Source organism: Podarcis melisellensis (assembly GCF_964234715.1).
Source record: "Podarcis melisellensis genome assembly, chromosome: Z".
Lineage (NCBI taxonomy): Eukaryota > Metazoa > Chordata > Lepidosauria > Squamata > Lacertidae > Podarcis > Podarcis melisellensis.
In genome coordinates, this window is record NC_138547.1 from 41,884,935 (window position 1) to 41,909,276 (window position 24,342).

At 44.2% G+C, this 24,342-nt stretch overlaps 2 protein-coding genes across 3 annotated transcripts in view; one reads left to right on the forward strand and one right to left on the reverse strand.

The window, feature by feature from the left end:
* Nucleotides 1-24,342, forward strand: part of LOC309362155 (uncharacterized protein) — a 103,318-nt gene that overhangs the window by 71,391 nt on the left and 7,585 nt on the right. The window lies entirely within an intron of this gene.
* On the reverse strand, nt 10,708-21,978 carry TMEM185A (transmembrane protein 185A). The gene is made up of 7 exons (XM_081897657.1): nt 21,819-21,978; nt 16,463-16,639; nt 15,594-15,801; nt 14,395-14,478; nt 12,970-13,146; nt 12,188-12,311; nt 10,708-12,027 (listed from the first exon to the last, which is right to left on the reverse strand). The coding sequence occupies exons 1-7, from the start codon at nt 21,854-21,856 to the stop codon at nt 11,783-11,785; spliced, it is 1,053 nt and encodes a 350-aa protein (XP_081753783.1). The 5' UTR covers nt 21,857-21,978; the 3' UTR covers nt 10,708-11,782.

The following is a 24,342-nucleotide window of genomic DNA, read 5'->3' on the forward strand; positions in this document are numbered from 1 at the left end:
CACCACGTGCTAGCAGGTCTCCTCTACAAAAAGTGTGTCTGCTTTCTCGACGATATCCTGGTTTTCTCGGAATCGTCGGAGGATCACGATAAGGACGTGAGGGAGGTCCTGCAGAGGCTGAAGGAACACAGGCTGTACGCCAAGTTGGAAAAATGCCAGTTTGATGTCAGAGAGGTTGATTTCCTTGGCTACAAGTTGTCCGACGAGGGACTGGCCATGGACAGGGCTAAGGTTCAAGCGCTGTTGGACTGGAAAAGCCCTCGAAATCGGAAAGAGGTCCAGAGGTTCATCGGCTTTGCCAATTTTTACCGCAAGTTTATTAAAGGCTTTGCGAACGCGACGGCGGCTATCACTGACACCCTCAGTTCCAAGAAGAAGAAGTTCGTCTGGACCGAACAAGCGGAGCGGTCCTTCCGGACGCTTAAGGGTCTTTTCGCCTCCGAAGAGCAGCTGCTCCACGTGAATCCCGGCAGACCCATGCGGGTAGAGACCGATGCGTCAGACAGAGCGGTTGGGGCCGTTCTTTTGCAAGAGGATTCACAAGGCAACTGGAGACCGGGTGCGTTCTACTCCCGGAAGCTCAGCAAGACGGAGCGCAATTATACCATATGGGACAGGGAGTTGTTGGCCATTCATGCAGCTTTCAAAGCGTGGCGACACTTCTTGATAGGAGCCAAGCACACGGTGCAGGTCCGCACGGATCACAAGAACTTAGAGTATTGGCGGACGGCTAAGTTGCAGACCCAGCGACACATGCGCTGGGCGGAGTTCTTCGCGGACTTCGACTTCAAAATAGAATACATCCCAGGAGACTCCAATGTTATTGCAGACGCGCTATCCCGAAAGCCGCAATACTTGGAGGAAGCAGCTCCAATCGCAGCAAAGCACATTTTCGCACCGCAGGCGTGGACGTGCGCTACCATCGCAGTCGACCTGGACGCGGTGCGACGCGCGTTGCAAAGGGATCAGTTTGCACAGTCTAAGATGGAGGAGCTACGCGGAGGGTCGCGAGACAACGATGAGTTTCAATTGCAAGATGGACTTTTGACTCGTAAGGGTGCCCTTTACGTGCCCACCGACGAGCTTCGAGCCAAGGTTCTGCAACAATTGCATGACGCCCCTAGTGCAGGCCATTTCGGCAAAGAGAAGACGATGGAGTTGGTGGCTAGAGACTTTTGGTGGCCCCAGATGAGAGGAGAGGTGGCGGACTACGTCGCCAGGTGTGATATCTGCCAGAGGTCCAAACCAGTGCACCAGAAGCAGGCGGGATTGCTAGAACCGCTGGAGACACCGCAGCAACCGTGGGAGAGGGTAGCGTTGGACTTTGTTACAGACCTGCCCAGCTCCAGAGGTAAGACGGCGGTGTTAGTGGTGGTGGACTTGTTCACCAAGATGGCGCACTTCATCCCTTGTGCCAAGGTGGCGACGGCAGAACAGACCGCAAAGCTCTTCATCGATCACGTCTTCAGAGTGCATGGACTTCCGCAGTCCGTCTTGTCCGACAGGGGGCGCCAGTTTGTTTCCACTTTCTGGCGAAAGCTTCTGGGCATCTTGCACGTCAAAATCAACCTGACATCGGCGAGGCATCCACAAACCAACGGTCAAGCGGAGAGGGTCAACGCGATCATGCAGCAGTACCTGCGGTGCTACGCCAACCAGCGACCTGCGGCGTGGGTGGACTATCTGCCGATGGCTGAATTCGCCTACAACAACACGAAACACGCATCCACCGGGGTGACGCCTTTCTTCGCGAACAATGGCCGTCATCCCAGGACCTTCCCGAGATTTGCGGCACCAGGAGGGGGGGGGCCTCAAGATGCCGACCAGTTTGCAGCGGAGTTGCAAGAGGTGCACGAGGAGCTGCGGAGACATTTGGAGCTGGCAAAACAGGCGTATAAGGTGCAGGCCGATAAGCACAGGAGGGCGGGAGAGGACATCCAGGTTGGGGACTGGGTGTGGTTAGCAGCCCACGCGATGCCGGCCAGGTCATTGGCCAAGAAGAAGTTAGGACACAGGCAGCTAGGGCCATATCAAGTTGAGGCTAAGATCAATCCGGTGGCTTTTCGTCTAGCCCTTCCGGAGGGTTCCAGGGTGCACCCGGTCTTTCATAGGTCGGTGCTCACTCCCTACAAAACCCCACACAGGTTTCAAGAGTCAGGAGCACCCCCAGAGCCACGTAGGAGGGCGCCTGAGAGGGGGGAATCGCCAAGACCAGAACCTCTTAACGAGGTCACAGAGATACTGGACTCGAGATGGGGGGAGGAGGGAGTTGAATATTTTCTCGCCAGGGAAGGCACTCCGGCCTCTGCCAATAGCTGGGTGCCGGGTTACGCGTTGGACGAACCCCTGTTGAAGGAGGAGTTCCATGCACTTTTTCCGCACAAGCCCATGCCCGAGGAGTATTTTGATGATTGGCTTTTCACGCCCACTTTGTCGGACAGCACGTTCGAGGGTTTCTCCTCGCCCGAGGGCCATACGCCCGAAACAAGCCCGACCAAGGATCCGAGACTGGGGGGGGAGGAGACAGGCCCTTGTTGGTGGGTGGATCAGCCAAGGGAGGCATGGAGTCAGAGATGGATGGTAGGTCCTTGGCAGGCAGCGCCAGGAGAAACAGTGATGGAGGAAGAGACTGTGATGTCTTTGGGTGGGGAACCCGAGTTCGAACACACATATACGGAGCTGCCAGAGGAGAACGTTGAAGTGGACAACCTGTATCCTGAACCGACCCCGGAAGAACCACGTTTTCCTCAACCTGCACCCGGCGAGCGGGAGGGGGGAAGGGGGGGCTTCGAGGGGGGGATGGATGTCAGGGTTTCTGGGAGAGAGGAGGAGATGACAGAGGAGACGGAGAGCGAGTGGGAGGAGGGGCAGAAGGATGAGGAAGAAGATGACGGAATTCTAAGGGAATCCACGAGTCTGAGCAGCGAGTCAGAGGATTCTCAAAAGGGGGTTACCTTAATCAAGCAAAAGGGAGGAGAAGGGAGAAGCGGAGAGGAGCCCAGTGGAAGACAGACGCAGCAAGAGGCGTCTCAGCTGGAACGGAGAAAAGGGGGTGGAGTCGTCAGCCTCTCGGAGGGAGCAGGATTAAGAGAGAACAGAGAAAGGGGGTTGGAGCAAGGTGTTCAGCCGGAAAGGGTGGAGAGCAGAACAAAGGGTGGTGTAGCGGTCGAAAGAAAGGTCAGGAGCAACGTACGCGCGCCAAGTTCAAACGTAGAGGCGTGCGGAAGTGGAGAGAGCTCAGGGGAGGAGCCCGGCCCCAAAGCCAGAAGGAGGGGGGAAGAGGCGGCAGAGGATTCAGCCTCAGGCGAGTCACGGAGAGAGGGAACCCAGGGGGGCAGGAAGACCCTGCGGAAAAGAAAGGAGAGGAAGAGGTGGTCTAGAGCCAGGCTATTAAGTTGGTGTGGAAGAGGGGAGGAGTCAGAGGGGACTTCAGCGGTCTAACGTGACAGACGTACGGCCACAATGCTGAACTGTATGAGAAGCAGAAATCTTCAATAAACTTTTCCTGTAAATAAACTGCAACGGAGTGAGGTCTCTTGTGAGCTGGGACCCATCCTGGGTGGCCGTGACACCACCACTGCATGTAACACAGTTCAGAACAAAATTGGGGTATAATAACCCTAGAAACTGGAGCTATTCTAGGCTATTTCAATCTGTAATTTTATAGTAAGGAACAGAAAGCTAAGAACCCACCCTTCCTGCTCTTACAGAAAAGGAAGTATGTTTGACTTGCTAGATCCACCTTGTTGTTCTGTGTAGCGTAATTGTACATCCTCATTTACAAGCAAAAGTTCATTAACAATTTAGGTGTAGAGTGCCAAACACTACTTCAAGTCTCTACTCCCTTCAGCTAATACTATTTGCCTAATACATACACTAAAGTTAAACACTAGTTGCATACTGAACCTTGGTTAAATACATAGCTTTATGAGAAATATGCAAATGTGGTTACGTGTGCTTAAAATTTGTCACCTGGTGAAGAGGAAATCTGTTCCAGGCAAGCTTGTGAATAAGAAGGAAGCAACTTCTCATTTGCTATTCCAGCCCTGCCTGCGCTGAATTTTCTATCATTGTAAATAAACCGTTCCTTTTTCAGACAAAGGAAGTTTTATGCCAAATTTCAAGCAACTTTGTTGTACAATAGCAGAAAATGGCTTGGGTTAAAAAGTGTCCTTCCATACATGGAATGGCTGTTTCCAACCTAGCTGAAGAATGGAGCATGAAAAAGTGACCCTAAATGCAAGGAAACTCTTCCATGTAGTCAAGATTCTTTCACAAAGCTCTTTTAAAGATCTGCTAGTGTTCATCACATGGCTGTGTCTTTATCCATTATGTTTTTGATATTATAATCTGAATATTCTAATGCCCCCTTGAAAAATTGTGGCACTACCCGGCTAGAAGTCTTCTGCAAGTGTCCACAGAACAGAACCACTACCGTAAGTTTTTGCTTTCTTTTTTTTTTTATAAAATTTTTTATTCATTTTAAACAGTATAGAAAACAAAATAGACAACAAAATAGAAAAAGAAAAAGAAAAACATACAAACAAACATACATGACTTCCCCAAACCTTCCCATCCCTGCACCCTTATTTTTTAAATTAGCTTTAAGCAATCCTTCTTTCAATTTTAAAAGAACAACTTTCTTTAAATTTTCTTAAGTTTAGATTTTAACAGCTATAAATTCTCTAATTTCATAGCCCTTGACATCTTCTCATTCCAAAATTTTACAAAAATTCTTAAGATACACTTTAAATTTTTTCCAGTCCTCTTCCACCGTCTCTCTCCTCTGGTCGCGGATTCTGCCGGTCATCTCTGCTAGTCCCATATATTCAATCACCTTGATCTGCCATTCTTCCAGAGTAGGTAGCTCTTGAGTCTTCCAATACTTTGCTAGAAGAATTCTTGCTGCCGTGGTTGCATACATGAAAAAAGTTCTATCTTTCTTTGGAATCGTTTGATCGACCATGCCCAGGAGAAAGGCCTCCGGCTTCTTTGCAAATGTCCACTTTAGGACCTTCTTAATTTCATTATAGATCATTTCCCAGTAGGCCTTAATTCTTGGACAGGTCCACCAAAGATGATAAAAGGTTCCTTCACATTCATTACACTTCCAGCACTTGTTATTGGGCAGATGATATATCTTTGCAAGCTTGACTGGGGTCATGTACCACCTATAGATCATTTTCATTATGTTCTCTTTTAAGGCACTACATGCCGTAAATTTGATGCCTGTGGTCCATAACTGTTCCCAGTCTGCAAACATAATATCATGTCCGATATCCTGTGCCCACTTAATCATTGCTGACTTTACTGTTTCATCTTGAGTGTTCCATTTCAGCAACAAATTATACATTTTAGACAAATTCTTAGTATTGGATTCCAATAGCTCTGTTTCTAACTTTGACCTCTCCTTCTGAAATCCTAGTCTCCTGTCTTGCTTAAATGTCTCATTAATCTGATGGTAATGTAACCAGTCTCGAACTTTAGATTTTAGTTTCTCAAAGCTCTGTAATTTAGGCTTTTCACCATCGTATTCTATAATTTCATAATATTTTGGCCAATCTGATTCCATATTAAGTTTTTTTACCGCCTTGGCTTCCATGGGTGACAACCACCTGGGGGTTTTATTTTCCAACAAATCCTTATAACGAATCCATACATTATATAATGCTTTTCTGACAATGTGGTTTTTAAAGCCTCTATGAACCTTTACCTTGTCATACCACAAGTATGCATGCCAGCCGAAGTTATTATCATATCCCTCCAAATCCAAGACATCTGTATTCTCAAGAAGTAGCCATTGTTTCAGCCAGCAAAATGCTGCTGCCTCATAGTAAAGTCTTAAGTCCGGCAGAGCAAAGCCCCCTCTATCCTTTGAGTCAGTTAAAATCTTAAATTTTATTCTGGGTTTTTTGCCCTGCCAGACAAATTTAGATATATCTTTCTGCCACTTCTTGAAGCAGTCCATCTTGTCCAAAATTTGTAGTGTCTGGAACAGAAACAACACTCTCGGCAATACGTTCATCTTAATAACAGCAATTCGGCCTAACAAGGAGAGTCTTAGTCTAGACCAAATGTCAAGATCTTTCTTCACTTCCAACCAACATTTCTCATAATTGTCCTTAAACAGATTCATATTCTTAGATGTTAAATTCACCCCCAGATATTTCACTTTTTTTGTTATTTCCAAACCCGTTTCCCTTTGGAAGCTATCTTTTTCCTCCATTGTTAAATTTTTCCCCAACACCTTTGTCTTCTGTTTATTTAATTTAAAACCTGCCACTTGACCAAATTTTTCAATAAGTTCCAATACCCTTTTTGTACTGGCTTCTGGTTTTTGCAAAGTCAAAACTAAGTCATCTGCAAATGCTCTTAACTTATAATGTTTAGCTCCGAGCTGTATCCCTTCCACCAGCTGGTCTCTTCTAATCATGTTTAACAGTACCTCCAGGACCGATATAAACAATAGGGGGGATATTGGGCATCCCTGTCGTGTCCCTTTTTCTATCGGGATCTCATCCATCACCATACCATTCACAATTAATTTAGCCTTTTGCTCAGAGTATATTGCACCTATACCATTTTCAAATTTTTGGCCTACCCCCATCCCTTGCAGATTCTTCTTCATAAAACTCCAACTAACGTTGTCAAAGGCTTTCTCCGCGTCCACAAAGATCAAAACTGCTTTTCTGTTTATGTTCGTCTCTAAAAGCTCCAAAATGTCTATAATGTTCCTCACATTGTCTGACATATATCTCCCTGGGAGAAAGCCTGTTTGGTCTTTATGAATCTCATCCAATAACACTTTTTTCAGTCTTTTTGCTAAAATGTCTGCAAAGATTTTATAATCCACATTTAATAGTGAGATAGGGCGGTAGTTCTTAACTTGGTGCTTCTCAGTTTCTGTTTTCGGTATGAGTGAGATAAATGCTTGCTTCCACGAATCAGGAGCCTTTTTCCCCTCCATGATTTGATTACACACTTCTTTCAACGGTTGTATTAGCCATTCCTTAAGTGCTTTGTAGTACCTCGCGGTCAATCCATCTGGTCCTGGTGATTTCCCCAATTGCATACCCTGAATGGCACCCTCTATTTCTTGGTCTGTAATTTTCTCATTCAAAATCCTTTTATTATTTTCACTAATCTTTGAAAGTCCATATTTTTTAATAAAATCTTCTATCTCTTGTTCATTCTTTGGCCCTTGTGCATATAATTTCTTAAAAAAACTTTGAAAACAATTACTGATCTCATTTGGTTTACTGATGAGTTTCCCCTCTACCTCGAGGGATGTTACCGTGTTCAGCTTTTGCCTCTTTTTCAGTTGCCATGACAGCAGTTTCCCACATTTATCTGCTGACTCAAAAGTCTTTTGCCTCATTTGTTTTATTTTCCATTCTATTTCTTGATTTATCAGTTCCATATACTGGGTTTGTTGGTACTTTATTTCTCTTAAAATCTCTTGAGACTTGGGTTTAGATCTCAATTTCTTTTCTCCTTCTTTCATCTGTTCCCAAATTTTTTCTTTTCTCTCATTCTGTTTTTTCCTTTTTATAGAATTTTGTTGGATTAGGAAACCACGCATCACGGCCTTGCTAGCATCCCACACTATTCTTCTTTCCACATCTGATCTTAAATTCACCTCGAAGTAGTCTTTCAATGTCTTTTGGGCCTTTTTGTAAATAGCATCATCTCCAAATAGGGTGTCATTCATTCTCCATCTGAAGTTTCCAGCTGTTGTCAGTTTCATGTCCATCCTTATTGCGTTATGATCGGAGCAGGTTTTTGGGCAGATTTCTGTCTTTTTAACCCTTGGTGCCAGATTGCTAGAGATCCAAATTTGGTCAATCCTGGTCCAGGTCATCTTTGCTTCAGAGAAGAAGGTCCCCTCTCTTTCCAGGGGGTTCCTTGTTCTCCAAATATCAATCAAGTCCATGGTATCAGTCAGCTCGAAAAAGGTCTTTGGTAATCTCCCATCTTTAGAAATTATTTGTCTTTGCGCTTTGTCCATGTTTGTGGAGACGACTCCGTTCATATCGCCCATCATTATGATTTTAAAGTCCATATAGTCCATTAAAGTCTCATGCAACTTCTTAAAGAACTCTGCCTTCCCCTCGTTAGGTGCATAAACTCCTACAATCAAGATCTTTTCTCCATGTATTTGAATTTCCACTGCCAGATATCTTCCTTGTTCATCCTTAAAGATCATTTTTGGTTCTAATCTTTCTTTAACATACATCACTACCCCTCTTTTCTTAACTTTGTCTGACGAAATGAATTCCAATCCTAATCTCTTGTTTATCAGTAATTTTCTATGTATCCTGGCAATGTGGGTTTCTTGCAGACATATTACATCTAAATGTTCTTTCTTTAATATGTGAAATACTTGACCTCTTTTTCGGGGGTGGTTCAGACCATTACAATTCCAACTCAGAAGTTGCAGAGACATTTTGTTACTGGGCTTCTTTTCCACCGACTGCTCCAAGTGCTTGCTCCTCGTCTGTCGGTGCTGGGGTCAGGCCAAATGATAAGTTTGTTATATCCAATACCTCCCTCTCAGTCACGGTTCCTTTTTGGAAATCCTCAGCGTTTCTTTCGAGGAATTGATCTTTCTCATGGATTGTTTTGATTTTAATTTTCTTCCCTTTGAAGTTAAAGGACAACCCCTGTGGGAACTCCCACCTGAATCGGATGTTATTTGCTTTCAGTAGGTCCACTAGGTCTTTAAATTGGGCCCTAACTTCCAAAAAGTGTTTAGGGATATCTTTGAAGATCTGTATTTGGGAATTTTTGATGATCAAAGCCTTCTGGAAGTGAAGGTTCAATAATTTATCCCTTTCTTCTTTGGATCTCAACGTGATTAAACAGTCCCTTGGTTTCTTGCCTTGTTTCCTGCCAATCCGGAAGGCTGTGGTTATTGCAAATTCATCTTCCTCTCCTTCCAACTCATCCGTCCAGAATTCTTGGAATTTGTCTGTGAGAAATTCCCCAAGGTTGTCCTCTTCCTCCTCTGGTACCAATCTTAATTTCAGATTCTTGCTTTTTCTCTCCAATTCCAAAAGTGCCAAAGTAGCATCGTGTTCATGTACTTTCTTTGCAATAGGTGCAAATTTTCCCCTGGTTTCCTCGGCAGTGCTCCTAGCGGTCTCAGCTATTCTCCTTGTCTCAGTACTTTCCTGAATTAAACGGTTAATAGAGTCAGTATTTGAAGATATTGCCGTTGTGTTCAGGTCAAGTCTTGTTGTCAGCTCCGTCAGTTTCTTAGAGTTCTCTGTTGATTGCTTGGTAAGTGCTTCTAAGGATTGATTTATTCTGAGCAGAGCCTGTGTCATAGAATCCATTGATGCCGATGTGCCTTTTTCCTGTGCAGCTGTAGCTCCTGTTAAAGAGCCTCTTTTTTGAGCTTGCTTTTGAGCTTGTTTTGTTTTGCTTCTTGTTGATATCTCTTCCAGTGGAGTGCTCATCTCAAGGTCATTCACACAGGAAAGTTGTAAATGGAAAGTCCCACTTTCCTGCCTTGATTTTCTGTTTTAGTCCTCTAGAGGGAGAAGTTGTATCCAAATAACTGTAACAAAGAGACAGGGGAGCCAAAAGCCATGCAAAGTCCCAAAAGAAAAAGTTTATCCAACAGTCTTACTTTGTTGCTACTGAAAAGTTACAAATTTTGCCCTCTAAAGTCCCGATACTTTTGTTTCAAAAGAGATCTTACTTTGTAGCGCCGCTTTCTTTTGACAGTTCTCTCCAGGCGCTCACCTCTCAGGCAGCCCGGCCAGGGGTGTCGACAGCGGAGAGTTTTCCTTTCTAAACTCTCTTCAGTTAGCAGGTTAAATTCAGTCAATCTTCTTCCCCCCCTCTCCCGCTCAAAAAAAAAGGGGGGGAGATCACCTCAGATGTCAGGCTTAACAGTTTTCAAAATAAGGGTTCCCTTTAAATATAGCTAGTTCCTTTCATTGCTACTTAAGTCGTGCAGTTCCGGGAGGCTGACTTCCTTACTTTTTCGCCTTCCCGTTTTCAGCCAAATCTTCTTAATTTACTGAGTCCGTTAACTTTATATTTGCCGTTCTTACTCACGGGTTGTTGTTGCCAATTAGTCGTTTCAGGAAGGAATCGGCGCTCTCCGTTAATGGCGACGCGGCTTCGCTCCGCAAGCTGGGTTACGATCCTCAGCACCGCGCTCACACCCGGTGCCGTTCCGGAGCCTTTAAAAAGGCTCTTTCACGATACCGGGGGGCGCAAAGGTGCCCACCGAATCTCCTTGTCCACAGGCTTCAGCGCCTGTGATTTTAGGGGTCCCCCGCTCGCCGTAGCGGGACAGACCCGAACTTACGGAGCAGTCCTGCTTCAGAGCTTGAAGCAAGGACCGCCATTAACGCTGGCGCCGACCGGAAGTCCCCCGTAAGTTTTTGCTTTCTGCTCAGTTTTTGAACCAAGCACAATAGGACTTATTAAGTTGATTTTTACTATTGTTGTCATTTAGAACCTAAATGGTAAATCTAGAGAATGCCCATGTCATCACAAAATGGCTTATAAAATGAATCCTATGTCATGTATTTTTCTTCCATTAAAGATCAGGAATTTTACCAAACAGAATATGGTACTTCATCATGGGCACATACCAACCCTGGTTCCTAAACAAATCAGGGAGTTTGGAAGTATATCTATGAAACTATAGAGTTATTATATGCTTTGTAGAAAATAGAGAGCTAAGCAAGCAACACAGGATACTTTATTGACCAGCCAAAAATTTGGAGACTGAGAAATAAGATTAACGAACAATTACATTTTAACAAAAGTGGAAAAGCAACTTTTCAAAAAGCTAGTACTTTCCCTTTTCCTCTACAGTACAAAGATTGTGGTTATTTACACAATAATTTACATATCTTTATCAAGGTAATTTGATCCATTAACAGTGGAAGAACCTAGAAGTCCTACCTGAGAACATGCTTGAAGCACAGTGTTCATGGTTTAATAGTGAAATTAAGAGGCTAAGGAGCATGCTGATATACCACCGTGTGACTATAATAATAATAATTATTATTATTAAAACTCCCTGACTATGGTATATTAACATAAATGGAAGTTGAGTGTACAGATTGACACAAAATATGTCACTCACAATAGATTATGCATTTCACACAGCCCTTTAAAAAAATACTTTTACATATTTATACTGTACAGTTTTAAAATATATTACATTGCCAAAATTCACATAAATACTATACAGGCAAGCTTTAATTAAAACAAAGCAGGAAGATTAACAAATAAAGCCGCATTTTCCACTTCTCTAAAACACTGTGGGTACAATCCAGCCCACAAGTTACATGTGTGCAAAGGCCACTGATTTCAACATGCCTTGTCCATCTGTAACTAGGCAGGTTTGATGCTCATTAGGTAGGATAGTTATTTTAAATTCTTAATTGTACTGTGTAAAAACTTGGACTCCGTAGCTAACAAACTCTACACTGATGGTTTAATGCTCACGGCCAAACCAAGAGTATGTGCCATAAACATGAGACCTGATAAAATGCTTTCCATTTGTGAACCTTATCCCAGCTATTGCATTCTCATTTGTTTTACTGGCGTGGTATTTCATATGCAAATACACTGAAACTCTCTAATTATATTAAAACAAATCTACATTATCTACATTACAAGCCATTAAAGCAGACACTGCTATCCATAAACAAAAACGAAGGCATGACATAAAAGTTGGCCACTGATTCCCAGTTGTGATTTAACAGGGAGTAGTCAGTCCTAGCTATGTGCTACATGGCCGAGTTCACTTTTAATCTGGCATATCAATGTTTAATTTGGGAGGCGGTATAACGTATTTCCCAGGACTCTGAGTAATGACCACTCCAGTCTTCTTCCGAAACATTGGAGCTATTTTCGGAGGTTCTGGGACAGGGGTTTCTTCTGCTTCTTCATTATCTTCATGATGCAGATCGTAAGAAATATTGCCGTACTCTCTTAGGAATGGGAAAATTTCAAGTAGAAACTGACAGAAGTCTTTGCGGATTCCAAACCACCCTGTACAAACAAAGGATTATTGAGACCTTCAGTCTAAAATGAAATTGACCAAAAACCAAGAAGCAAAACAAACAGACCTCTTTCTGCTGCACGTAAAAATGAAAGGATGTTATTTCAATATGAGAAGAATAAGGAGAAGGCTTCTCTGCAGAATACTTACAATGATTGCCTCCTTTCTGTCCAAATGTTGTTGCCATTAAAGTTATCAGTGAGAGCCAGAGAGGAACAAATATGGGTATATATGAGAATGTATTGTGTCCATCCAATCTGTGCACAAGCAGGATCTAGAAAGACAATTAGGGAGTTTCAGTTTCAAGCTTAATACATCCCCTTCCTTAGGAACACTAGATTATTTTAATGTGATTTTTTCCCAAACCTAGTAGGAACCCAATTCTAGACATTATCTTACATTCACAGGTCTCATAGGGCTAGCAATCTTTTCAGACAGCCATGTGTCTGTTTTCAAGAAGGCCTTTTTCAGTCATGACTGCATATTTGACAGTTTGGTACTGGGTGGGGAATACTGACAGCCTCAGTAGTTTCTAGTACTTGCAACTACAAATATAGTTTGAAAATGTATTTGTAGTTGCAAGTACTAGAAACTAGTTGCAAAATAACTCTTTGCAACTAGAAATGAAAGAAGCTATGCAAGATGCCTATGCACAAATGTGCTTATTATGTACAATTTACAGAGATCACAGAATTCATAATCCTCTCATACAACTATCAACACCGCTCTAGAAATCAGGCACTCAATACTCATTGTTATGCCCTCCCAACACTAAGACACACTCCCCATTTTGATGTGAAAATCTTATTCACAACAGCAGCTCCATTTGCAACTGTGACTGCCTCTAAAAAAGCACACTATTAAAAGAACTGTGAATGATCTCCCAGACAATATTCCAACCTCACAAGGTAAATAGATAGTTTTTTGCCTACTTCAAAGGTGAGTAATGGAACTACGATTGTCATCCAACTGATGGCCATTGTTATGTGAGTTCTTCTTTGCTCAGCAATCACATCCATTGAGCGTAAGAATAGGACTGACCAGACAATGTAATAGAGCACAACCAAACACAGAAAGGACATCAGGATCCACAGAGGGACACAGACAACCTGCAAATAAGTAGGGAGAGAATGCTTTCACTTATCAGTCAGAAAAGCTGCCCAGTTTTCCTATGAAGGTAGTACCAGTTCTGAAATTTGTCATTATGTTTGAAAATCCTTTCAGTGCAGCTCCTTTAAAACCAAACAGAGACTCTTTACCTTTAACAACAGTCATGCAATCAGATGAACCTACCTCAAAGAACACACAGTACTTGGAACTATAAATCTATCTCCTCCCCACCACAGCTTTAAGAAGTTTTGCCTTAGTACAATACTTAAACAAGATTTATTTTAAAAGATGAACTTTGCTTCACTTGAAGTCTAAAACTTAGAGAGGAGTTTCTTCATGTACCCATATACTAGAAAGTGGTGTAGGGTGAGAGGTATAATATAATGGAGATATCAGTCCGGGGGGGGGGGGGACTGGTTTCACAGAGCTTACAGTGTCAATATTGTCTTCATATGGAAGACGCATTATGAAGCAGGAGACTAAGACAAAACCACCACTAATGTGCTCGATGTCTTTCAATGTAATTTGCACCTTACATTCTGAAGACCATATCACACACACATCTGAAAAGGAGACCTTTATAGCTTGTCCTTGCAGCACAGAAACCCTTATAACGTCTTATGGACATCACGGCAGCCTAAATTTCATTTACTGTTTAGTCTGCTCACATCTTTCTTCATGTTCTCTGCATGAAGCGTCTTCCAAACTCTTTGTTATTCATCCGAGGCCCTCTGAATTCCCACCACCACCTGAATAAGTACATGGTGACCACAAAGAGAGCTTTCTCATCCACTGTACCTTAGATATAGAATGCCTGGGACTTACTAATGGATTTTAGAAAGCAGGCAATTTTTTTAAAAAAATTGCCATGGTATTCCATTATGTTTTTATCGCAAGTTTTATGTTTGCTTTATGATTTTAGTGATATTTTTGAGGGTTTTGCTACAGCTTATGTGCTTTCCATTATGATTTTGCCGTACTTGTTTTTTAGTTGTATGTCACCCTGTTAATAAAAGTGTGGCTTGTAAATTGAAGAAACAATAAATACAGAAGGCTCACCTACTATTTACGATGCATCTTAAGGTTTGTTAAAACAAGTGGTCAATTTGCTTCATGGATTATTGCTCAGGTTTCCGTGTATGCCATAATTAAAAAACCCATTTTCCTTAGATAGCCATCACACTTAGCATTTGCATAAAACCTTAAAGCTTTGAAAATAGTATTAAAAATGAGCACAGTTTACGTACAAGCCATGGCCACTTGATAATTTCATCCAGTCGGAGTGCAATGAATATGAACTGGAGAATATTGACAGAACACAGGATTTCCAGCTAGGAAACAATAAAAGCAGGCATGTCAGAATCAAATAGGGTTTTATCCCCACCCCCCTAGAATGCTACCACAGTCAAAATACACTCAACACAGCACCTGTACATAATTTTTGAGCTAAACATTTTGCTCCTTGAAGGCAAATTCGATAATATATTATGAGTGTGCCACCACAACTGAAACATAAACAGGAAGTTAATAAGGCCATTCGGGCATTCTAGCCTAGGGGCCAAATCTGGCCCAGTGTTGTTGTTTAGTCGTTTAGTCGTGTCCGACTCTTCGTGACCCCATGGACCAGAGCACGCCAGGCACTCCTGTCTTCCACGGCCTCCCAGTTTGGTCAGACTCATGTTTGTGGCTTCGAGAACACTGTCCAACCATCTCGTCCTCTGTCATCCCCTTCTCCTTGTGTCCTCAATCTTTCACAACATCAGGGTCTTTTCCAGGGAGTCTTCTCTTCTCAGGAGGTGGCCAAAGTATTGGAGCCTCAGCTTCACGATCTGTCCTTCCAGTGACCACTCAGGGCTGATTTCCTTCAGAATGGATGCGTTTGATCTTCTTGCAGTCCATGGGACTCTCAAGAGTCTCCTCCAGCACCATAATTCAAAAGCATCTATTCTTCGGCAATCCGCCTTCTTTATGGTCCAGCTCTCACTTCCCCATTTGGCTCATGATGCCATTTTTGGGAAGCCATGCCCACCCTGCACCTGACATCATACACAATGTCCTGCCTACCTGTCAAATTTGGCTCATTGGGGCCAGGGCATACTGAAACTAAAAGTGTGTTCTGTGGTTTTCCATAGAAAACCTGTCTGGGGCAGATAAACCATATGACTGAATTTGGATGTAACACCCAGCCAAAGTATGGTATAGCTCAGGGCATCAGGCCTGAAGTTGGAAAGCCACCCTGATCAACTCTCCAGGAGCCAGCACAATTACTTTTCCATGCTAAGCAATATAGTATGATATAATATATACATCTACTAAAAATTTATTTGCAACATGATTCAAAAGAAAACTGAGATAGAAACAGAAATTTTCAGTTTATAAACTTCAATTATAAATTAGAGCCCTCAACCCCCACCACAGCACTAACCCACCCATCCAGCAGTCTCACCTCCAGAGATCTGTCATGCCGAAAGCCCCAAACACAAGCTGCAACGGATACCGGAGACACAAAGAACAATGGCATAAAGACTAGAAGCCAGAAGCGGGTTCCTCTCTCAATCCCATCACAGACTAGCACTTCAAACATCAGCAATAACAAGTGGATGCCAACTGCAATTAACATGGCTTTGAACTCCACACAGGTTTCTCCTTCTGCACTAAAGGGGGGCAGAGAAAAAAAAATATACAGTATTATGTTAGATGAATAATACAACTTTGTCCACATATTCACGGGGATTTGACTTAGCCTGCTCTCTACATATTACTTATACTTTCTGCAAAGATGCTATACCCTTCGGGGGGAAAGGTCACCTGTTGTGTTCATGGGGTGTACATAGATAAGTAATCACAGGATAATTGCTAACATGCCATCTTCCAAAGTGGCACTAACTGCAGAGAGGACTTGTTTTTTTGGTTAAGGTCATCTACTCAACTACCATGCTCCTATCCCCATCTGAAAAGCAGTACTGCGAGGGAACTAAGATTGTGTAGCAACAGGGCCCACACAAGCACTCTCAGTGGTTATACAGTGCTACCTCAGGTTACATACGCTTCATGTTACACATTCCGCTAACCCAGAAATAGTGCTTCAGGTTAAGAACTTTGCTTCAGGATGAGAACAGAAATCGGGCTCCGGCGGCGTGGCAGCAGCGGGAGGCCCCATTAGCTAAAGTGGTGCTTCAGGTTAAGAGCAGTTTCAGGTTAAGTACGGACCTCCGGAACGAATTAAGTACTTAACCTGAGGTACCACTGTACCACAAATTTTACATGAATTAACCCACAGATTATTTAAATACACAAAAAGGATATTACTCTTACCGATACTGTGGGTTTCGTGCCCATACTCCAGTTCCTACTGAGGCGCCCACAATTACCATCAACTTCCACAGCCATATTGGAGCAAACACTGCCCAGTAGCTCCACTGAATCTTGTCATCCAAACGAAGAGAAAGCAAAACTGAGAAGAGCAGCAGGCAGGCATAGATAAGAAATTTGCTGGGGGGGGGGTTAAAAAAGAGAGAGAATGATTTACTTATACACACTAGATTGTAAAAAAATCTAAGCAGTTTACAAAAGATAAAACAGTAGAACCAAAAAGAGTTTACAACCCTACTTTAAAACATGCAAAAGTTAAAATATTAAAACAGATTAATATTACCTCAACTTTCCAAGCATCTGGGTAAAGATAAAGATAAAGGGACCCGTGACCATTAGGTCCAGTCATGACCGACTCTGGGGTTGCGGCGCTTATTACGCTTTATTGGCTGAGGGAGCAGGCGTACAGCTTCCGGGTCATGTGGCCAGCATGACTAAGCCACTTCTGGCAAACCAGAGCAGAGCACAGAAACGCCGTTTACCTTCCTGCTGCAGTGGTACCTATTTATCTACTTGTACTTTGCAGTGCTTTTGAACTGCTAGGTTGGCAGGAGCTGGGACCGAGCAATGAGATTTGAACCGCCGACCTTCTGATCGGCAAGCCCTAGGCTCAGTGGTTTAACCCACAGCGCCACCTGTGTCCCGCATGTGGGTAGGCTTGTCTAAATAGGAATGTTTTTAGCAGGCACCAGAAAGGGCACATTGAAGGAGCTTTCTTCATCTCAATAGGCAGGGAGTTCCAAAGTGCAGGTACTGCCACACTAAACAACTGAGATCTTAGAAATGAGGAATGGGTATGATATGGCACCTGTAGTAGTGCCATTTCCACCAATCCAAGCCGTCAAGTAGGCACATGTAGGGTAAGACGATCTTGTAGGTTAACTGGTCCCAGGTTGTTAAGGGCTTTATACTAATAGTAACACCTTGAACTTGGCCAGTAGCAAATCAGCAAGCAGTGTAGATCTGTAAGCACAGGTGTTATATGCTGATAACGCCTCGCTCCAGTCAGCAATCATGCTGCAGCGTTCTGCACTAACTGCAGCTTCCAGATCAAGCGTGAAGGAAGCACCACATACAGAACATTGCAGTAGTCCAGTCTTCTAGTAACAAACACATTAACATTAATGAATTTACATTTTTAGGGTATGTATGTTGCTGTCCTAGGTATCTTTATAAATTCAATATACATCTAAAGCACTGAACAAATAAAGATCCAAATGCACTCTGACTCAATCTACCTGCACACCTAGGTCCTATCACATGAGCACCAAAATCTTCCAAAAGACCCATATATTATACACTGGTAAGACTGTACTAATAAGCTAAGGAGCTATTTCTATTCCAAGAACATAGCTCAGCTATCTGGCACTACACACCAGGTATATATGCCTTGGGAAGCTTCCTGCATTACTTTTTAAAGTTCCAGGCATGCTCTTAAAACTCAACAAATTAGTTGATCTATCAAAACACTTTTGCTACAACAAAACCACTTGCTATAGATCTGTAGAACCAATTGGGCCAGACTCAATTCTCTTATAAGAGAACGTTATAAGAGAATTCTCTTATAAGAGAATGTGCTGGCCACATGACCTGGAAACTGTACGCCGGCTCCCTCGGCCAGTAAAGCAAGATGAGCGCTGCAACCCCAGTCGTCTGTGACTGGACCTAACAGTCAGGGGTCCCTTTACCTTTAACCTCATAACAAGGTATGTATTTGCTTTTTCCCTACTCCATCTCAAGGAGCTAGGCAAGTAATGATGAGTCATAAAATTCAATTCACAATAGATTAATTCCATTTTACCTTGTAAAAAGCAATATGTTTTTAAAACCCAGCTGTTTCCCCACAATATTCATACTTTCCTGGCACTAATTCTATTCAATGTTTTTTAAAAAACCAAAAAACACTTTTCTGGTTTTCTCTTTATAAGATTTAAGCCTTCCATAATTTATATGTCCCAGTTTTCATTTGTTGCTCCAAAGAAGTAATAGATAGGGTGTGATGTACAAGCTAAGTGACATAAAGCTCTACTAGCAACTTAGTCATAATAAGAACCTCAGGATCCAGAGATAGAAAACCTTGGAACGCTAGTTGTCACGAGACAAACAAGGCAGGGTTATTCCTTTCAAGCAAGTCTGTGGTCATCCTGGAAGCATCTGGCTAGCCACTAATGGAAACAGGATGCTGGATTAGAAAGACCTTTGACTGAAACCAGTGCAGCATGTTTCAAAAAGTCCCTGAATCAAATCTCACCTCTTTAAGTTGTTTTAGTCAAATCACTCTCTGTCAGCCCATAATACAATATTGGAGAACCTGAATGCTGGCTTGCCTTACAGGGCTGTTGTAAAGATTATCACTTTGAACTGGACATTAACAAAAATCACTAAAATGCCGTAACCACACCTACTCCACAACCGAACTTTGTATTTAAACCAAAGCCTGGCGGCCATGACATAAATAATGAATTCCATGCAGGTGAATAAGCAGACTGACAAAAGAGGGATGGAGCTCTTCATTCATCTGCTGTCATCAACACAGAAACCAAGCAGGCTGCCAGAAGTGGGATGCCACCTGTTCTGCACCTACTACAGAAATGCATATGTTGAAGGAAGGATGGACCCCTGTTTCTTTTCTGCCGGCAGACTAGTAATTTTTAGGCAACCCGCCCCTAAATTTACATATGTTCAGTACGTGCACAACTGTGCATCGCACTGAACCCAAGTGACCCAAAAAAAGTATCACAAAAAGGGGCTAGACAGGGCGACGTGTTTGCAGGCTTTTCCAATAGTGTTTAAAATTTACGTGATTTCACTGTGCCTCAGAAGGAATCTCCATGTAAATGGAGGGTTGCCTGTACTCACCTTATTTACAAGGCCAGTGTAGCTGACAGCATGGCCTTGAATCAAGCTGGGCTGGGTCTCAAGTCTCCCTTCAGCCACAATGATTCCAGGATGGCTGCAATCTCCCAACTTCATGTGGTGTCCATATTTTTAGGTATTTATAACTCACACTTGCATCTTCCTACGTGAGCTTCTAGAAGGAAGATGCAAGTGTGAGTTATAAATACCTAAAAATATGGACACTGATGGCTTTGTACTAGGAGTGGAAAGCTCTTCCAATCATGCAGGTCACTCAATTTTCACTGATCCCCCTATAACTACTACGATCTGCTGTGCAATATTCCATGCTCTTCCAGGGAGTTTCCTAACCCTAAAGTACCGTTTTTCAGGGGTCTGAAGCTGGTAGAGAGACTGGCAAAAAACATGTGCTGCACCTTACACAAGTTACCTACTCTAATAAAGCTACCATTGGTTTTAACCTAAGGAGATTCTCCTTCATGTCACTGCATCCATGCTTAAAAGGAACTCTCCTTAGGAATGCAAGCACATGAGCCCTGCTGATCAAACCAGAAGACCATATAGTCAAGCATCCTGTTTTCCATGGTAGCCAACCAAACCTATGGGAAGCCCACAAACAAGATGTGAGAGGAGTATGTCTTTTCACCTGCTGTCCACTAGTAACTGGTATTCAATGGTAGGTAAGCATACTAGCAGCCACTGAAAGCCTTATCAGCTCCATGAATTTATCTAATCCCCTTTTAAATCAAACCGGAGTTGTTAGTATGTCATACATAAATGGGGCTAAATGTATTGCTTTTCTCCCCAGCAACTTAGCTATGGGAAATACTTCTCTCCTGCATTCCACTACCCCAGATACTTGCTTCAAGTTCAGGAACACCTTTTACCACCCCCAGGCTCCATGCAGCATCCACAGCTACCAGCCAATAGACCATGGAACTTCCAGCTGCAAAGGCAGCATACTTTTCAATGCCACACACCCAAATACTATCCTGTGCTCCTAGGAGAATGTTATGAATGTGTATATGCATTTTATATATATATATATATATATATATATATATATATATATATATACACACACACACACACACACACACACCCCGTCAGCTCATGCCACCCATGCTTAATGAGAGATTCTCTCCCCCACACAAAAAAGTAAGTTGCTTTGGATTGCCCCTGGGCAAGATAAAGCAACTAGTAATTTTATTTTATTTTAAAAGAAGAGATGTCATGTGGAAAGATGAAATCTCACATTCTAAAGCATGATTTTTGTGCTGATTGCACTTCTGCCTGCCTCCCTGAATGTGCCCCTTGGCAGGCCAAACCATTCAGACACCTCACCCTCACTATGTAACCAGCATCGCCAAATGTCAAATGCAGAAAAAAGCATTTATAGTCCTGTGGTTCCAGCCTGTGCACTCTGCCACATTCAAAGGAAGATATCTATGTCCACATACTTTGTGAAGTGGAAGCTTGTCCATGTGGAGGCAATGTTCCTAAAGATCTACCAGGCTACTAACTGGTTTAGACCAATCCACAAGGACCTAAGAGCAGGTCTTGTTCAAAGGTTTAAAGCTCTAGGTTTTAGGAGGTCAACTGTGTATCTGATTTAACTTTGTATTATTGGGGGCACTCTCCCCACAGTTTGACTTCACTGTCAGAAGACAGACAGATGTCAACAATTGGGGGGGACGTAAGCGGCCCGCTTTGGAATTTGAAAGCAATTAATAATAATAATAATACCCCGCCCATCTGGCTGGGTTTCCCTAGTCACTCTGGGTGGCTTACAGTACATAAAAAAAATAGTAAAACGTCAAAGAGTATGTGGGGATGTTATGTTAAAATCCATCGGGAGAAGCGGGTTCACGCATCTGACAAAATTTTCTGGTTTCCATTTCGTCTGCTTTGCGTATTCTATCTTCTGCAATAGCTTCAGCGGGACGAGACAGATGAACAAATGCCACACACACACACACACACACACACTTCTGTTTACTTTATAAGGTATAAGCACTGGTTTATGGTTTGTTTTTTTTAAATGCCATCCGTTTTATTTTATTTACTTCGTAAGACTTATGCACCACTTGATTGTTTTAAAAAAGGAGAGACACCCCTCGAGGCGGTTTGCAACACTCTTCCCTTCCCCGCCCCAGTAAAATCGAGGAAAAATTCACAACACGCGGAAGCCGAAATGCCAAAAAGTGTTTAGGATTCGCCTCGGCTTCCCCCCACCCCCGATTAGCAGGGGCCGAAAAGAGTACAAAGCGCAGCGAAGGCGCCTCCTTGACCTCAAGGGGCAGGGAGTTCCGACGGTGCGGGCCAAGGAATGGCAGCCATGAAAAGAACAATAGGGTTTCTCGCGAATAACAATAGCCGCCCCTCCGAGGCCCCTCTGAACCCACACAGAACTGGTCTCCGCCTCGGCCCCTTTCGGCCTCACCTGGGATTGAAGTCCTGAAACAAGCCCCTCAGGTTCATGGCGATCCGCCTTCCGCCGCCCTTCTCACAGGGGACGCATCGCGGGACCCCCCCAAAAAATGTCCGCCGCCCCACAGCCGCCCGCCCTGTCCCGTCCCCTCACAGCGGCCGGGCCGCACTGCGCCTGCGCCGCCGCTCGGATGCGCACGCGCGGGATCTCGGAGGCTGTTCCCAGCTACCCCTCCTCTCCCTACTCCCTTGCGCCCAAGGCTGCTTTTTTCCCCCTCCTTCCCGGCCCACCACCGAAAGCTCTGGGCCCCACCCACCTCCGTCAGCTAAAGGAGTTGGGAAGGCAGTGCGCGTGCGCGGCGACCAGGCGCCTGCGCCGTAAGCGCCGTCGAAGCTTTGCCCGGTTTCAGCGCAGGGAAGGGCAAGGGGATAAAAGCTTTTTCTAAGGAACTGGGGAGGGAATCGCAACATAGGTTAAGGGACCACAATCCAGCGCCCAACCCCGTCCCCGTGCAATGCAGGAATTTTTTTTGCCTAACTTGAGGCCGGAATCCACGACTCTGAGATTAATGCTCAACCGGGGGTCTGGGTTAAAGGCGGATCTGCACGGATCCTCAGGGATCCTCCACTTTTAAAAAAATAACTCCAACAAATCCAGTGTCAAATCACATCTGGAAGGCACGCCTACAGACTGGACTATAAAAAACGTGGATCCAACACTTAGCCGCCCTGCAGCACCACAAAAACAGATCCTCGTGAATTCATATGATTTTTATATTGAAACAAAATAAACACACCATCATACTATACACCACGGGTCTGTAGGCAGAACCATGGTTAAAAAACATGGATCCTCATGATTTTTGCACTAGATCAGCCCAAAGTCACCATCAGATCAAATATCATGGCCATGGTCACAGATTGCACCACAAAAATCATGTATCCACGGCTTCCTGGCAACTCCATGGCCCAAAAACATGATCCTCATGGATCCTCATGCTTTATGCCAGTGTTTCCCAACCGGTGTTCCGCGGCACACTAGTGTGCCGCGAGATGTTGCCTGGTGTGCCGCGAGCGAGTCCAAAAAAGGTTGGGAAACACTGGTTTCTCTTTCAAAAAGGAAACGTGGGTTAAAGCGGCGCCGCCGCCTCCCACTCACTTTCCTGCTCTGGCTTCCCTAACAGTTTTCCGAGTTGCATCACTGGATCCAGCCCCCTTTTCCACATGTGACACGGGGCTGGAGGGAGGGAAAGAGGGCTTTACGTCGCGCACAAAGGCAGCCTCCTAGAAGCGCTCTGGGCCGGCGCCGTTTCACCGAAGGCGCCGGAGGACCCCCACCCTCAGCTCCTTCAGAAAGGAAGCCCCGCCCCTCGGCTCCCTACGCCGCCAGGCAGCTCAGCTGACTGACGAGGACGTTCTGCGGCGGCCGCCGCCGCACAACCACCGCAGTTGCTGGCAGCGTCCGCAGCGCAATAAGTAACAGCGCCTGGTGCTGCCAACTCTTTCTCTCTCTCTCCCGCCCCGCCCCCAAGCTCTCGCGCGCCCCGCGTCAACATCGCCGCACGCAGCTTCCCGAGCTTGAGGCCAGCCGCTGCACGCACGCGCCGGCTCGTAATCGGCTCCGGTTGTTGCCTTTCTCCGCCGAGGTCGGTGGACCCCGAGCCTAGGCTTCCTTCCCGCACCCCGCTTTCCGAAGACCGCACACCAGTTGGGCCAGTACATATTCCCCTCCCGTGACTGGAGCGGAATAGCCCTTTCTCTTCTTCCCCAACCCTTGTCGTTGGAGGAGTCCCTCAGTCCCTCGCTTTGCTGCCTCCTCCCCCCCCCACCCCCAAAGCTTGGAGGTTCCCCGGCAAGGGGGAGGGAAAAAAATTGAAAGTTACACTTTCGTGCATCCCTCCCGGCGTGACGCTGCGCGCTGACGTCACGGGGCTGTAATGGTGGTGTGCCTCGAGATTTTTTTCATCAAACAAGTGTGCCTTTGCCCAAAAAAGGTTGGGAAACACTGCTTTATGCATTGAGCTACCCCAAACTCACCGTCAATTCACACATCATAGCCAGGGGCATAGCCTGCACCACAAAAATCATGAGTTGCACTACAAAAATCACAAAATGCCCATAACAGCACTGTTAATGTCACCACTGGAACATTATTATCAGAGCCAAGAGGAGAATGTACGACTATATATGGTACCAAGATATGGTTCATCTTCAAGAACAAATCAAATACATGCCGAAGCATTAAAGAGGAGAAAAAATATGAAACTGCTTACATACTGTCAACTAATATCCAGATTCAAGAAAGACTGTATGGCAAACAGTTAAATCAGTGAAAAGACAGAATTTGAGTCCATCATAACAGAGGTCTACCTTTTGGGTAAAATTTATAAACTATTACTCAAATATGACACCGAGCCCGAACAAGCAAAACATTATATGACAAAATGGATGCAAAAATTTTAAGAACAGTTTACAGTGGAACAATGAGAACAATTATGAATAAAGGAATAAAGATCACTGCAAGTTAAGCCCTAAAA